Source organism: Anolis sagrei, chromosome 7, assembly GCF_037176765.1.
Source record: "Anolis sagrei isolate rAnoSag1 chromosome 7, rAnoSag1.mat, whole genome shotgun sequence".
NCBI classification, from domain to species: domain Eukaryota; kingdom Metazoa; phylum Chordata; class Lepidosauria; order Squamata; family Dactyloidae; genus Anolis; species Anolis sagrei.
The window spans coordinates 397,422-414,162 of record NC_090027.1 but is presented as its reverse complement, the minus strand read 5'-3'; the positions used below and the strand labels follow the sequence as shown (position 1 = coordinate 414,162).

Below are 16,741 nucleotides of genomic sequence, written 5' to 3'. Positions count from 1 at the left end.
AGTTGCAGTTCATCTACATCCAGAGAGCACCGTGGACTCAAACAAGCATGGATTTGGACCAAACTTGGCATGAATACTCAATATGCCCAAGTTCACCTACATTCAGAGAGCAGGAGGAGGGTTTTTTGGTGGGAGGATTGGCTGTCGGTTTCCAAAAAGGAAGAGAAGGACAGCCTTCTCTGCAAAAGGGGTTCCATAGACCATCAGAAATATATGCTTTCTGATGGTCTTTGAAACCCCGCTCGCACCCCGACCCAAGGTTCCCAACCCAGAAGTTGGGAAAGATGAGCAAAATCATCTCAATGTGGCAGGGAGAACTCATGTAGAGATTGATGCGGCCATGAGCCCTGAACTAGGGTAATTGGAATGAATGGGGGAAAATGCCCTCTGTCACAAGGAGCCATTGGGCAGAAGCGGGAATGGAGAAAAATGAAAAAAAGCAGACGGAACCAAAGTGAAATGCGGCTCTGCTTTTATTGCAATTGCATCAGTGAGAAGTAGGCATTTGGAAGAGGATCAACAGGGAGAACCCACCACAATGCTACAATAGGCTCGGGTTAGAAGTGATATTCTGCAGAGAAGCATTAGAAAACGAACCAAAATAGGTAACTATTGGGATTTTGAAAGCAAGAAGTACCTTGGGTATACGTCTGGTCAACTCTGAGTACTTTGAAAGTAGGAGCAATGTTGCAAAGGAGGGAAAAATATATGGCGAAGCAACTTAAAACCGGGTCAGAATAGTATGGATTCAAGTGCCTGGAAAGAGATAAAGACCACTTTCTTCCCCGGCCATAATATTTCCAGGACCACGTAAGAGGATTCTTTATTAATGCCTCTTTGACCAAAGAATCAGCCTTAACAAGACTGATTAGCACTGTTTAACTAAAAGAGGAACAGATGGAATTAGCTTCTCTGAGTTCCAAGCTGTGTGTGTGTTTTTTTAAACACAAATCACACAAATTGGCTTAGTGGGAAATTTGCATGGTTACATTCCCAGAGAAGATCTTTCCCCCAGAAATCCTAACTGGAACGGGCCGGATAGACCTGTGTTGTAACAATCATAGGCTGGTTGCAAATGTATCTCTGTGGAGTAGTATGTTACTGCCGTTGCATACAAACACATAGGAAAAGAATCCAACTTATTTGTTCATAGAGGTCCCGCAGGCCCAGCCCGCTGAAGAAGGCACTGAGTTATCAAGCTGGAAGAAAGGATTATATGACTCAATTGCACCTTTGCATCGCCATCAGAACTCATCAGAAAATAGACTTAAGATAGATCAACGGCCTGGTTCCGATCGTGGACAGATGATTCACTCTTGCGCTCAAAGGGGAAAATGCAAGCCAAAGGGAGAACATCGCTTTCCCTGCTGCTAGTCCTTGTAATCCTTGGTGAGAAATTGGGTTGAAGCCACTGGCATTCCAAGTTGAAACCGGTTCAGAAAATTCTCCATCTTCCAAGAACCTGAAAAGAGGAAGAGAAGGGCTGGCTGAAATCCTGGCTCTTGGAAATAATATGGCCTATAATTCTGCAACGTGGACTCAAGCTACTATTGATAGTCGCAGACATATTGGTTTAGATCCCACTCTGTCCCAATCCAATGTGGAACAGAGACTGGGATCACGACGAGCGAAACATTCTTGTGCAGGCACTTTATTTCCCTGCAATGCCTGCCATGGTTGGAGCTCAAATGAGAAGACGTGTACCACTGGAATCCACTCTGAGTCCCCCTCAGCGAAATAGAGTGAAATATAGATAAAGTGTATTACTACTACTACTATGATGATGATGATGATTATTATTATTATTATTATTTTTCTGACACAAAAACACAGTAAACGAGATCTCTATGCTTGATTTCGTCTGGCTGGGACGAGAGACAGGGCCTTCTCCGTGGTGGCCCCTCGACTGTGGAACGCCCTTCCTACAGAAATTAGATTGGCCCCCTCCCTATTGGCATTTCGTAAATAAAGAATAACACTCAAACACAGGGGAACTCCGGACAAGAAACAATCAGGGACAGCTAACCACCCGAGGGTTAAACCCTTGTACCGGCAGGACTGAAGACCGACAGGTCGCAGGTTCGAATCTGAGGATAGCGCGGATGAGCTCCCTCTATCAGCTCCAGCTCCTCATGTGGGGACATGAGAGAAGCCTCCCACAAGGATGATAAAAAGCATCAAAACATCCGGGCAATGTCCCCTGGGAAATGTCCTTGCAGATGGCCAATTCACTCACAGCAGAAGCGACTTGCAGTTTCTCAAGTCGCTCCTGACACGACCAAAATCACCTCTCAAGAAAGGATCCCCCCAGGCAGTAACAAGCCAAACCTAATAACTGTCAGGTTACCAAATGCTAATCAAGGTGGCCAATTGAAACATTCACACCCTGCTCCAAGAGTTCTTTCTCCCACCCTGGACCTTCCACAGATCTATCAACCCCATTTTCCTAGTTTTCAACAAGACCTCACAACCTCTGAGGATGCTTGCCATAGATGTAGGCAAAATGTCAGGAGAGAATGCTTCTAGAGCATGGCCAGACAGCCCAGATCCTGGTACAGTTCATTCATTCATGAGAGAGAGTTTGGCTTTCCCCTGTTCAGTGAAATCCTGACTTGCACTCCCATGCTGTTCCTCCTCAGGACTGTTTGAGAGAAATGCTTCTCACAGCTTCCGACGGTCCCGCCCCAGCAGACCCTGGAAATCCCCGGCCGGCCGCCCACCCACATGGCAACGCTGCTGTTGTGGGGAGAGTGACAGCGCACCCGCCACAACCTCCCCCATGGGATCTGCTGCGCATCAAGGAAATGTGGTGATGATTAACCCCCTGAAGCTCACCACTCCCCAAGGCTCAAAGGCCTCTTGGCTGCTGGAGGAGAATGGATGGTCTGAGCTTGCTCTTCGTTCTATAGCCTATATGTACATTGTATATAGTTGTCTGAGATATCGTTCTACATTTTGAACACTGCTTCAATCTCACTGCAAGTTCGAGAGGAAACCATCAGACCTTGGGATCATCATCATCTATACAAATAAAATGCAATCTTCGTTTGTGGGGTTATCATAACTCAAAAACCACTGGGCGAATTGCCACCAAATTTGGCTACAAGACACCTACTAACCCAAGGAGTGAGCATCACTAAAAAAAAATTGATTTTGTCACTTGGGAGTTGTAGTTGCTGGGATTTATAGTTCACCTACAATCAAAGAGCATTCTGAACTTCACCAATGATGGGATTAAACCAATCTTGGCACACAGAACTCCCATGACCAACAGAATGTCAGAGTTTTATGTTATGTAGATCATTTCTTAAGTGAAAAATGGATAAGTGGTTGCAGGAATCATGTCCAGTCATTGTGTGGCCAGCAACACTCAAGCCACCTGTGAGAGCTTAGCTATTACAAATTAAGAGACTGAGAATGTAGAGAGTAGAGAAGAGAAAAGAGAAGAGTATGAGCAGAGAATGCTGATGGTGATGAGAGCAAGGAAGAGGAATAGATTCCTGTAAAAGCTCAAGGAAGGTTTGCTGGAGTATTGGGATTGATGGACTGAATCTTTTATTTGTGATTATTGCATAAACATTTACTTTATTGGAAGAAAGTTTGTCTTCAGTGGATTGCATTATTTTCTCAACGGGGCGCAGCTTCCGAGAAGGGGGTTTGAATGTTAGAAAACAACCCCAACTATAAAGCAGCAACACCATAGCTGCGACACAGAAAATACTGGAAGGGTTTGGTGGGCATTGATCTTGAGTTTGGGAGTTGTAGTTCACCTACATCCAGAGAGCACTGTGGATTCAGACAATGATGGATCTGGACCAAACTTGGCACAAGCACTCAATACGCCCAAATATGAACACAGATGGAGTTTGGGGGAAACAGACCTTGACATTTGGGAGTTGTAGTTATATTTCACCTATAATCAAGGAGCATTCCGAAGCACATCAATGACAAAATTGGGGGCAAACTTCCTACACAGAACCCTCATGACCAACAGAAAATACTTAAGGACATCCAGTCCAACTCCCTTCATCAGGGCAAGAAAACGTAATCAAAGTCCTCCTGACAAAGAGCCATCCAGCCATAGATATAGATAGATAGATAGATAGATAGATAGATAGATAGAGATTATTCACACACGGAGAGATATAGTATCCTAGATTTGAAAGGGACCCCTAAAGAAGGACAATGATATGTGGCATGTTCCAGAGTATGCAAACCAGACAATCTCCACATCAGCACTGACAAAGAAACAGCAAGAAATACTGTTGACCTGATATCAAGCTGCCTTTAGTGGGGTCTCCTCAAGAGAGAGGAACCCGAGGACCGCGCAAAAGGGCCCTTGAACTATGGTGAGGCCAGCGAAGCCAATCTCAAAATATTACAAATAATAATGCCTCATCCAAGTGGAAGAAGTTTCCAGCAACCGAAGTTTAATTGTGATTCAGCTGTAATCAGATGCATTGCAGGAATCATTCCGCTGCAAGCATGCCGGGGTACAGTGATGCAGGCATATTTATACAATTTTTGAAAACCCAGAGTTCAACCCTTCCGCCCCGGCTCCTCTGATGTTCCCCGCTGTGATTGGGTGATGGGCGGACACCTGGGAAGCAGCCCTCCTGCCCCTGGCGCCTCTGTACCAATCAGGAAACTCCAGTGGTCTGTAGGATCCAATGGGGAGACCTCTGTCACATGGTGGCGACAGCCAATCAGGAGGAATGGGGGCGGGATGAGGGAGCACAAAGGAATCTGGGAAAGGAAGTCTCCAGCTGATGCAGCTCGGGGGGGGGGGGGATATGAATGACTATTTCAGCATCGGACCTCAGGGGGGATCAACGATGCCTTATGCAAATACAATCTTTTTATTCCGAGCGTCCATAAGTCCCCTTATCCCATCAGACATGCTCAGAGAATGGGCAGGGTCCATTATGGCTATGGTTCCATGCAGGGTGAATTAATCAAGGGTGAGTCTTGGGAGATGTAGAGACTCTCCCTCAGGCAGTTCCTGGTCACAGTATTTTGTGGGGCAAGGGTCGAGAGGGCAAGGGTACAAGGGGAATCCATAAGGGTTACATATATGGCATTTTCCTATACATAGTTCATAAGGGGAACCCCATCCCACCCCATAGAGTTTATTACAATATTTGATCTTTATTATGGCACAAACTGGAGGCTTCATAAACTTTGAAAAGGATCCGCGGAAACGGAGGCTGTCAGTATCTCAAGTCAGGCACCAATAGAGAGTTCGTGGTCATGGATATGATAAATAGTCCAGTGCATAAGTCAGAGAGTCACAAAAAAGGAAACAGGAACCCAGTTGTGAGCGCTGGGTCAGGCAGCAACAGAATCCATTGTCCGGCCCTTGGCAAACTAGATCTCTCACAAAAGGGCAGAAGCCCCAAGATGCAGCCATTTCCCAAAAAAGCCTCGTGGGGTCCTTGTTGTTGTCAGTGCCTTGGCAATGTGGCCAAGACTTAACCCTTGTTGTGTAGTCTGGTGCCCTTGCCCTTTGCAGAACTATAAATCCCTATCCCTTAATTATGAGGGGAGGGTTGGTGCCTGACATCAGACCCACAAGCAGAAAGACATGACATAGATTAGAAACCAACACTTTCTCATTACCATCACCTCTGAGGATGCTTGCCATAGATGCAGGCGAAACGTCAGGAGAAATGCCTCTAGAACATGGCCATATAGCCCGAAAAAACCCACAAGAACTTTCTCATTACTTTATTTTCCAGAACACCAGACTGGGCCACAGCAACACCTGGCAGGGGATAGCTAGTAAATAATAAAACTTTATTTATACCCCGCCACCATCTCCCCGAAGGGAGTCGGGGCAGCTTCCATAAGGCCAAGCCCATAAAATACAAATATAAATACAAACAGTACATCAACAAAACAAAACAAGCAAATAAAACAATATAAATAATATAACTAAACACACAAGAGATTTAAGACACGAAGGCAGGGCCAGATGTAATAGATTAAAATTTTAAAACACTGGGCGTGTACAGAGTGGGGTATGTCTAAACATGAGGGTTTTAGAGGGTGATGTAGGGAGTAATTCTTCTTGCTCATGGGAATTCTGTGTACTAAGTTTGGTTCAATTCCATCATTGGTGGAGTTCAGAAAGCTCTTTGATTGTCATTGAACTATAAATCCCAGCAACTACAACTCCCAAATGTCAAGGTCTATTTTCTCCAAACTCCACCAGCATTCAAATTTGGGTGCATCAGGTATTTGTGCCAAATTTGGTGCAGTGAATGAAAATGCACCCTGCACATAATATATTTACATTATGATTCATAACAGGAGCAAAATTACAGTTGTGAAATAGCAATGAAAATAATGTTCTGGTTGGGGGTCACCACAACATGAGGAACTGTATTAAGGGGTTGCGGCGTTGGGAATGTTGAGAACCACTGACTTAAATGAATCAAAATGTCTTCCCTTGCTGATGGAAGGACACCAAGGACACCAAGCCACCCGAGGAAGCGCCTTGCAGAGCTGGGAACAGCCACACATCCAAGCCTCTCCTTCATTCCCACCAGGTATGTCCACGGATGAGGTTAGACCAGGACAAGACCTCTTCCAACACCCCCAAAGCAGGGGTGGGCTCATAGAGAAGGATATGATCTATCCTTCTATCTATCATCTATCTATCTATCTATCTATCTATCTATCTAACTATCTATCTCTATCGGACAGATGGCAAGCTGTTTAACCTCAGCAGACTGAAAGCCAAAACCAAGGTTACAACAACATCTGTTATAGAACTCCAGTATGCTGATGACAATGTCGTCTGTGCGCATACAGAAGAAGATCTACAAGCCACTCTAAACACCTTCTCAGAAGCATACACGAAGCTCGGCCTGTCACTGAACATCGAGAAAACCAAAGTGCTCTTCCAGCAGAAACCAGCCATCCCCTCTCCAATGCCAGAGATACAGCTTAATGGTGTAGCATTAGAAAATGTTGACCATTTCCGCTCCCTTGGCAGCCACCTCTCCACCAAAGTCAACATCGACGCCGAAATACAACACCGCCTGAGCTCTGCAAGTGCAGCATTTTCCCGAATGAAGCAGAGAGTGTTTGAGGGCCGAGACATCCGTAGGGATACCAAGGTCTTGTTTATAGAGCTATTGTCCTCCCAACCCTGCTCTACGGCTGCGAAACGTGGACTGTCTACAGATGTCACATGCAACTCCTGGAACGATTCCATCAGCGCTGCCTCCGGAAAATCCTGCAAATCTCCTGGGAAGACAGGCGGACAAACGTCAGCGTGCTGGAAGAAGCAAAGACCACCAGCATTGAAGCGATGGTCCTCTGCCATCAACTCCGCTGGACCACCGTCTCCCAAAGCAGTTGCCCTACTCTGAACTTAAAAGAACGGAAAATAGAATGTTGGTGGGCAGGAAAAGGGATTGAAAGATGGGCTCAAAGCCACCCTTTAAAACTCTGGCATAGACACTGAGAACTGGGAAGCCCTGGCCCATAGCGCTCCAGCTGGAGGTCAGCTGTGACCAGCAGTGCTACAGAATTCAAGGAGGTGCGAGTGGAGGGCGAAAGAGAGAAATGTGCCAAGAGGAAGGCACGTCAAGCCAACCCCGACCGGGACCGCCTTCCACCTGGAAACCAATGCGCTCACTGCGGGAGAAGATGCGGGTCAAGAACAGGGCTCCACAGCCACCTACGAACCCACAAGGAAACGCATAATGGAAGACCATCTTACTCGTCCAACGAGGGATCGCCTAAGTAAGTAAAGTAAGTAAGTATGATCCTTCATCTGATGATGTAAAGGTCATACTCAAGACTTCAGATTCGCCTGGCAAAATAATGTGATGGTTGGGGGTCACCACAACATGAGGAAATGTATTAAGGTGTCGCAGCATTGGGAAGCTTGAGAAAGACTGTTCAAGATGACTCTTCTCTCAAGCACATGGTATCTGTTGTCGGGGATGGGACCCAAAGCAGCACAAAATATAACCAAAAGTCAATGTATTGGATAAGATATTTAAAAAGAGTGTAGAAACCCACTTTCTATCAAAATGAAGGATGGAGAAATATATATTTTTTTCCTTAACAGACACAGTATCCTGAGAACTAAGAATATATCCATGAAAAATAATATAACAAAGCACCTTGGGACGTGGTTTGGTAGGCACCTGCGGATGGTTCTGATTCAAAGCTTCTCTCCCTTGGCCCGCCCATGATGCCTCCTCGTAAGACGTTGTCACTGGGCCAGAAACACGGCCTCTTTTATCTACATTCGAATCTCGGCCGTGTTTAAGAAAAACAACCAACCAACCTGGCCGCTCTTGCAAAACAGTGAGCCAAGTGCAGTTGCTTCATCGCCTTCCTCCCAAGGCAATGGGTCCAAGGATGAACGAATGAGGATGCAGCAGGGTTCAAGTTTGCTGCCACAAACTGAAGGGAGAAGCAGCCAAGGCAAGCCGACACACGCTGGCCGGCCCTTGGTGACTCAGCTCCAAAGAGCATACGCATGGAGGTTCGGTCGACTGCTCTTTCGCGACTGTGCCAGGCAGAAAAGCCTGGCTCCGTAATGAGCTTTGCTTCCCCCTCTTCCTACATACAGTTGTCAATGCTGGACTGACTTACTGAACCCCTCCATTCACTCCTTCTCTTCCTTAGATCCATTACAGAGAGATTATATATAAATAAAAAGGTAATGTCCATTTGTGGGATTAACGGAACTCAAAAACCATTGGACAAATTGGCACCAAGTTTGGACACAAGACACCTCTCAGGCCAACGAGTGACCATCACTCATAAAAAGACAGAAAAATACAGCAGAAGAGACTTAAAGAGCCAAAAAACAAAAAAAATACATTACAACGCAAGCATAACACCACATATATACAAACACACATATATACACATATATACAAAAATACACACTCACATATATACACACAAAACACATACACAGACAGGGCCACAGCAATGCATGGCAGGGGACATAACTCAAAAACCACTGTGCAAATTGCCGCCAAATTTGGCCACAAGACACCTACTAATCCAAGGAGTGACCATCACACACAAAAATTGATTTTGTCATTTGGGAGTTGTAGTTGCTGGGATTTATCGTTCACCTACATTCAAAGAGCATTCTGAACCCCACCAACGATGGAATTGAACCAAACTTGGTACACAGAACTCCCATGACCAACGGAAAATACTGGAAGGGTTTGGTGGGTTTTGGAGTTGTAGTGCACCTACATCCAAAGATGACTGTGGACTCAAACAATGATGGATCTGGACCAAACTCTACACAAATGCCCAAATATGAGCACTGGTGGAGTTTGGGGAAAATAGAATCTTGACATTTGGGAGTTGTAGTTGCTGGGATTTATAGTTCACCTACAATCAAAGAGCACCATGAACCCCACCAATGATAGAATTGGGCCAAACCTCCCACACAGAACCCCCATGTGGGCCACAGCAATGCGTGGCAGGGGATGGCTAGTATATGAATAAAAATGTAATGTTCAATGTATTGTTGAAGGCTTTCATGGCCGGGATCACTGGGTTGTTGTAGGTTTTTCCGGGCTATATGGCCATGTTCTGGAGGCAATTTTTCTCCTGACGTTTCGCCTGCATCTATGGCAAGCATCCTCAGAGGTAGTGAGGTTAGTGAGGTCCTCTGAGGATGCTTGCCATAGATGCATATAGCCCGGAAAAACCTACAACAACCCAATGTAATGTTCGTTTGTGGGATTAACATAACTCAAAAACCACTGGGTGAATTGACACAAAATTTGGCCACAAGACACCTCCTAACCCAAGGATTGACCATCACACAAACAATTGATTTTGTCATTTGGGAGTTGTAGTTGCTGGGATTTATAGTTCACCTACAATCAAAGAACATTCTGAACTCCACCAACGATGGAATTGAACCAAACGTGGTACACAGGACTCCCATGAACAACAGAAAATACATTGACCTTGAGTTTGGGAGTTGTAGTTCACCTACATCCAGAGAGCACTGTGGACATGAGGAACTGTATTAAGGGGTCGCGGCATGAGGAAGGTTGAGAAACTCTGATCTACGGTCTCCATAGTTTCCATCCCTGCTTTCCGATGTATACCTATCCAGAGCTTTGGAATTCAGGATAGACCAAAATCCAGTGTTGATACAGAGAAGTAGAAGTCTCCTGTACTTTCTCTCCTCCAAGAGGCTCTCAAATGACATCATGAAGAATATATCTATGACTAAACACAGTGGCCACATGCACAATGGAGGACCTTCTCACGGCGACACCAGGGGCACTCCTCCAAGTGTGGCCACTTGGTCAAAAGACATTTAATAGAATACCAAGCATGCAAACTTTGTCTTTTGTTTGTTTGTAATGCAATACAACTGTTTTGCTTCGCTCCTGACACGACAAATAAATAATGGTTGTGATAATAGGTCCCCTCTCTCTTGTGGGGTTCCTCAGGGGGCCATTCTCTCCCCTCTGGTGTTTAACATCTTTATGCGCCCACTTGCTCAGCTGGTTCAAAGTTTTGGGCTGGAGTGTGACCAGTATGCGGATGACACTCATCTGGTGCTGAAGATGGAAGGCCGACCGGACTCTGTCCCCTATTCCTTCCATCAGTGCCTCATTGAGGCCGTGACTGGATGGCTGCGTGCCAGCAGGTTGAGGGTGAGTCCAGCAAAGACGGAGATCCTATGGCTGGGTCGACCGGGCAGTGAGGACATCCAGCTGCCTACCCTGGATGGCTAGGCGCTACGCCCGTCCTCGTTGGTCAAGAGTCTGGGAGTCCTTTGGGACCCTCTGCTGACGATGGAGGCCCAGGTCTCTTTCCACCGTGAGCAGAACCGCCTTCTTTCTTTCACCTGCGGCAGGCTAGACGGCTGGCCCCCTCCCTGTCCAGGGATTACCTGGCTACGGTGATCCAGGCCATGGTCATCTCAAGACTGGACTACTGTAACGCCCTCTACATTGGTCTTCCTCTGTTGGTGATCCGGAAGCTCAAGTTGGGACAAAACGCAGCTGCTCGGCTTCTTGTGGGAATTCCGATGAGATGCCACATAATACCAATCTGACTCCATCTGCATTGGTTACCCATTGAGCCCCGGATCACTTTCAAAGGGATGGGACTCACCTTGAAGGCCTTGCATGGTCTGGGGCCGATGGACCTGAGGGACCGCCTCACCCCCTCCCAACCCCAGAGATCCCTCCGTTCTGAGGACCAAGATCTCTTGGAAATTCCCAGTGTCAAGACCTTGCGCCTCACAGCAACCAGGCGCAGAGCCTTCACAGCAGTGGCACCATCACTCTGGAATACTCTGCCACCTGAAGTCCGTGCCTTGCGGGACTTACCAACTTTCCGCAGGGCATGGAAGACATACCTGTTTCGACAGGCTTTTAATGTTTGATATTGCCGTTTTTAAATTGTTTTAAATTGCTTTTAAATTGTGTTAGATTTTAGCCATTCTTGTAAGCCGCTCCGAGCCCCAGGGAAGGGAGTGGCCGCATAGAAGTCCAAATAATAAATAATGTTCAGAACAGGCTTTCTCAAGATTTCCTTTCTTGAAATGTTTGGTTGCATTAAAAACTAGTATGGAGAGCCAAGTCTTCCTCCTTTGCGTCCAACCCACACGTTTTGGATGAAGTGGGAATCCCGTGCCCTCTTGCCCTCTTCCCCTATCTCTCCCTCCTCCGCTCTTATTCAATCTCTCTTTGCGACCGCGTTGGAGTCCTTCTTGCTCAGATGCAAAATGGCCAACTCATTCACTAATCTCTCTGCCGCTGGTGACTCACCAGAAGACTTTGACAACCGAGAAGAAGTGGAGCGGGGAGAGGAAGCATGAGCCAGAGTGGGTCAGGAGGGCTGAGATCCAGCATCGAAACAAAGAGGGACTTCACCCCTGGCTTGGCCCAAGTTGCAGCTCATTTCCTGCAGAATTATATCATCGCGTTCGTGTACTTATCTCAGCTTTTGTTCACTTTGAGAAGCTGAAAATGCACAACAAACATCTGCCAATGCCATTTGGATTGAACGGACAGGGATAGTGAAGCATAGTGGAGAGCGCATAGGCTGGCTACCATTGGAGAAGCCTTTTGGAAGCGTCACCCTATTAGAGATTGCTTGGCTTTCACACTATTTGGAATACTGTAAACATAACCTTTGGAAAGGTATGACCTTGTTAGAGATTGTAACCTTTTTGTAAAGTATGATCCTCCTGGGAAGAGTTAAACTTTTTAACTTTTTAACATTTTACCTTATACATTTGGCCTGCCCTTTGTGTCTGATTTTATTGTGCTGTTTTACATTGTTGGTTTTATCTGTTGTTTCATATATTGTCGAAGGCTTTCATGGCCGGAATCCACAAGAAGCAGGTGGACAATTTCAACAGAAAGGAGGAAACCATGAAAATGAACAAAATCTGGCTACCAGTATTAAAAAACTCTAAAATTACAACAGCACAACAACAGAGAGGAAACAAACAAGGACATCTAATCACCTCTCAACAAAAGTTTGCTCCAGGCACTGTCACGCCATCAAATGCTAATCAAGGTGGTCAGTTGAAACATTCACACCTAGCTCCAGCAGACAAGAGTCCTTTGTCCCACCCTGGACATTATTCCACAGATATATAAACCCTTTTTCCTAGTTCCAACAGACCTCACTACCTCTGAGGATGCTTGCCAGAGATGCAGGCGAAACGTCAGGAGAGAATGCCACTAGAACATGGCCATATAGCCCGAAAAAACCTACAACAACCCACTGTTATTTCATATTTTGTTATGTTGTATTTTGTTATTGTGTCTTTATTATGTTGCATTATTTTGGGCCTGGCCTCATGTTAGCCGCCCTGAGTCCCCTTTTGGGAGATGGTGGCAGGTATAAATAAAGATTATTATTATTAAAAACCCGCTTGAGTTAACCTTCTTCTTAGTGGGAAATATCCACGAGTTGTTGTGGGGTTTTTTTGGGCTATATGGCTGTGTTCTAGAGGCATTTTCTCCTGACGTTTTGCCTGCATCTATGGCAAGCATCCTCACTACCTCTGAGGATGCTTGCCATAGATGCAGGTGAAACATCAGGAGAAAATGCCTCTAGAACATGACCATATAGCCCGAAAAAATCCACAACAACCCAGTGATTCCGGCCATGAAAGACTTCGACAATACATTGAATATCCACGAGTATTCATGCAAGGCAATTAGGTTTCTCAGTTGTTAGACCGATATACCTGGTTATTTCTCTGTCATATTATTTATCATATCAGAACCGAATCAAAGGTAAAGTTGTAATGTACTTTTTAAAAACTTGGCATTATGCTAAATGTCCTTTGAGCAGTCTCTGTCCCCTTGGAGTGCCTCTGGTGTTGCCGCAAGAAGGTCCTCCATCGTGCATGTGGCAGGGCTCAGGGTGCATTGCAGCAGGTGGTCAGTGGTTGGCTCTTCTCCACACTCGCATGCTGAGGATTCCGCCCTGTAGCCCCATTTCTGGAGGTTGGCTCTGCATCTCGTGGTGCCAGAGCGCAGTCTGTTCAGCGCCTTCCAAGTCGCCCCATCTTCTGTGTGCCCAGGAGGGAGTCTCTCATTGATTGAGGTTCTGGGTTTGAGCCTGCCACTTTTGGACTCCTTTCTCCACTCAAGACCTTGTAAAACTACAAGTCTCATGATTCCATAGTATTGAGCCATGGCACTTAAGGTGGTGTCAAACTGCAATTAATTCTGCAGTGTAGATGCAGCCCTGTTTTGCATAGCTGACGTATCCTGCTGCATTCAGCCCTAAGCCAAGATGGGCAAGCTTCCGCAGTTGCCAGGAGAACATTTGGATAGTTAACACTAATGCACCAGTTGCATCAATTTGTACAGATGTTATCTCTGATCACAGTGACACATGCCTTATGTTACATCCCACGTGGGCTGTTGTCACACACTGTGGATGGAGCTGCCTTTTGAAAAATGTTGGGAAGCATCAGTGGGTGAGACAAAAGGAAAATGCAGCCAGATTGTTGACCAGAGTTAGTCAGGAAACACAAAGCCCAATTGCCTATTGATATATTGCCAGGCAAATCTGAAGTGTTGATCATGATCTTTACATCCTCTGATGAAGGATCATACCCTTCTATATGAGCCCACCCCTGCTTTGGGGGTGTTGGAAGAGGTCTTGTCCTGGTCCAACCTCGTCCGTGGACATACCTGGTGGGAATGAAGGAGAGGATTGGAGGTGTGGCTGTTCCCAGCTCTGCAAGGCGCTTCCTCGGGTGGCTTGGGGTCCTTCCATCAGCAAGGGAAGACATTTTGATTCAATTAAGTCAGTGGTTCTCAACGTTCCTAATATCACGACCCCTTCATACAGTTCCTCATGTTGTGGTGACCCCCAACCATGACATTATTTTCATTGCTATTTCACAACAGTAATTTCTTTGCTAATTCACAACTGTAAGTTTTCCTGCTTGATTTAAAACCATGGAAAATCAGTTTGACATCTTGTGGGAAGTTTGTATAAGTCGAAAGACGTCCCTGCAGATAGACAATTATTATTATTATTATTATTATTATTATTATTAACTTTATTTGTACCCCGCTAGCATCTCCCGAGGGACTCGATGCGGCTTACACAGGCCGAAGCCTCAGAACACAATACAGTAAAAACATAACACAACAATAAACAAAGCAAATCAAAATAGTTAAGCAGAATAACAACAACAGTGACAATACATCAGGACACTTTAAAAACTGGGCCGGCCAGAGCAATGGGGTAAAGGGTTAAAAGTGCTGAAATGGCAGGAGGCACGTAGGATTAAAAATAGTGCGGTGTGCAGCAATATTAATTGTACTAAAGTGCTTCTAGGACTTGGGATGGGGAATTCCTAATCTGAGAAGGCACAGCCAAGTTTTTAGGTTCTTTCTGAAAGTTGCTAACATAGGGGCCTGTCGAAGCTCTTTTGGGAGGGCGTTCCAAAGTCGGGGGGCCGCCACAGAAAAGGCCCTGTCCCGTGTCCCCACCAAGCGCGCATGCGACGTGGGTGGGATTACGAGCAGGGCCTCCCCAGATGACCGGAGTGAGCGTGTGGGTTCGTAGATGGAGATGCGGTCACGCAGGTAGGGTGGTCCCAAACCGTTCAGGGCTTTGTAGGTAAGCACCTGCACCTTGAATTGGGCTCGGAAAATAAACGGCAGCCAGTGGAGCTCCTTGAACAGGAGGGTTGACCTCTCTTGATAATGAGCCCCGGTTAGCATCTTGGCTGCTGCCCGCTGGACCAATTGAAGTTTCCGAGCTGTCTTCAAGGGCAGCCCCACGTAGAGCGCATTGCAGTAATCCATTCTAGACAACTTTGCGTCCAACTCGTAAAAGGCGGAGTGATACACAGAGGGTGGAATACGCGTGCCTGTCCTCCCTCTCCCTCGTTGCGTGAATTATGTCAACGGCTTCAAATTAACGATTTATAATTGTAATATTTTGGTGCACAGCCACAGTCCTCTTCCTAAGCAGGCGGACAGAACAAACGAACACAAACACTGTGCAGCGCACAACTCCGCTGGCCACGGCACCCTGGGTATTGGCGCTAGCTGTTGACAGAAGAGCTCTCAGCATCAGAATCGGGCTTTCTCCCGGTATCAGCAGACTCGCTCTTTTATAATTTATCTACCTTATCATTGGGTTGTCCCCCCCCCCCCCCCCGGGTGATCGGGGTCCTGAATCTTTTCCTCAAAGATTAATGATGTCCCACGGGGAGTAGGCGGGCATCCCTTTGCCATTAACAACACCTAGAGCCTCGTCGACTTTTGATTGTGTTGCAGAGCGCACGCCTGTTGGAGCCCCATTCATTTTGTTTCAAGAGGAAGCCAGTCGGTGGATTTGGGCAAAACATGTTTTTGCAAGATTGACAGGAAATTGCTTACGGAACTTTCGAAAACACGTCTTCTAAAAAAATCATCTGCTTTTTAAGCAGGAATATTGGACTCCTGCAAGGCACGACTTTGAAAGTCCAAAGGGCCAGGGGGGAATGAGTTTCCCTAAAAAGAGCTAATCCTTCCCACCTGCTACTAAGGAGGCTGTCCAAGTCCTGAACCGGTGCTTGGCCGCTGTAATGGACTGGATGAGGGACAACAGATTGAAACTGAATCCAGACAAGACAGAGGTCCTCCTGGTCAGTCGCAAGGCCGAAGAGGGCATAGGGTTACAGCCTGTGCTGGACAGGGTCACACTCCCCCTGAAGACGCAGGTTCGCAGTTTGGGAGTGATCCTGGACTCATCGCTGAGCCTGGAAGCCCAGGTCTCGGCGGTGGTCAGGGGAGCTTTTGCACAATTAAAATTCGTGCGCCAGATGCGCCCGTACCTTGGGAAGTCAGATCTGGCCACGGTGGTCCACGCTCTTGTCACATCCCGAATAGACTACTGCAACGCTCTCTACGTGGGGTTGCTTCTGAAGACTGCCCGGAAGCTGCAATTAGTCCTACGTGCAGCAGCCAGGTTACCAACGGGAGCGGGGTACAGGGAGCATTCGACTCCTCTGTTGCGCCAGCTCCACTGGCTGCCAGTCTGCTACTGGGCACAATTCAAAGTGCTGGTGTTAACCTTTAAAGCCCTAAAGGACTCCGGCCCAATTTACCTGTCCGAACGTATTCTCCCCTATGAGCCATCAAGATTGCTAAGATCGTCTGGAGGGGCCCTGCTCTCGATCCCACCGGCCTCACAGGCGCGTCTGGTGGGGACGAAGGACAGGGCCTTCTCGGTGGTGGCCTCTTGA

General features: G+C 46.6%; 1 protein-coding gene across 2 annotated transcripts in view; it reads right to left on the bottom strand.

Annotated features, from left to right (window-relative positions):
- Positions 1-455: 455 nt before the first annotated feature.
- PEBP4 (phosphatidylethanolamine binding protein 4) overlaps positions 456-16,741 on the bottom strand; it is a 277,100-nt gene continuing 260,814 nt past the window's right edge. For both annotated transcript variants that reach the window (XM_060787017.2, XM_060787018.2), the window contains one exon: positions 456-1,462. In XM_060787017.2, the coding sequence (XP_060643000.2) occupies positions 1,371-1,462 (92 nt within the window). In that variant the 3' untranslated portion in view covers positions 456-1,370. The remainder of the gene's footprint in view (positions 1,463-16,741) is intronic.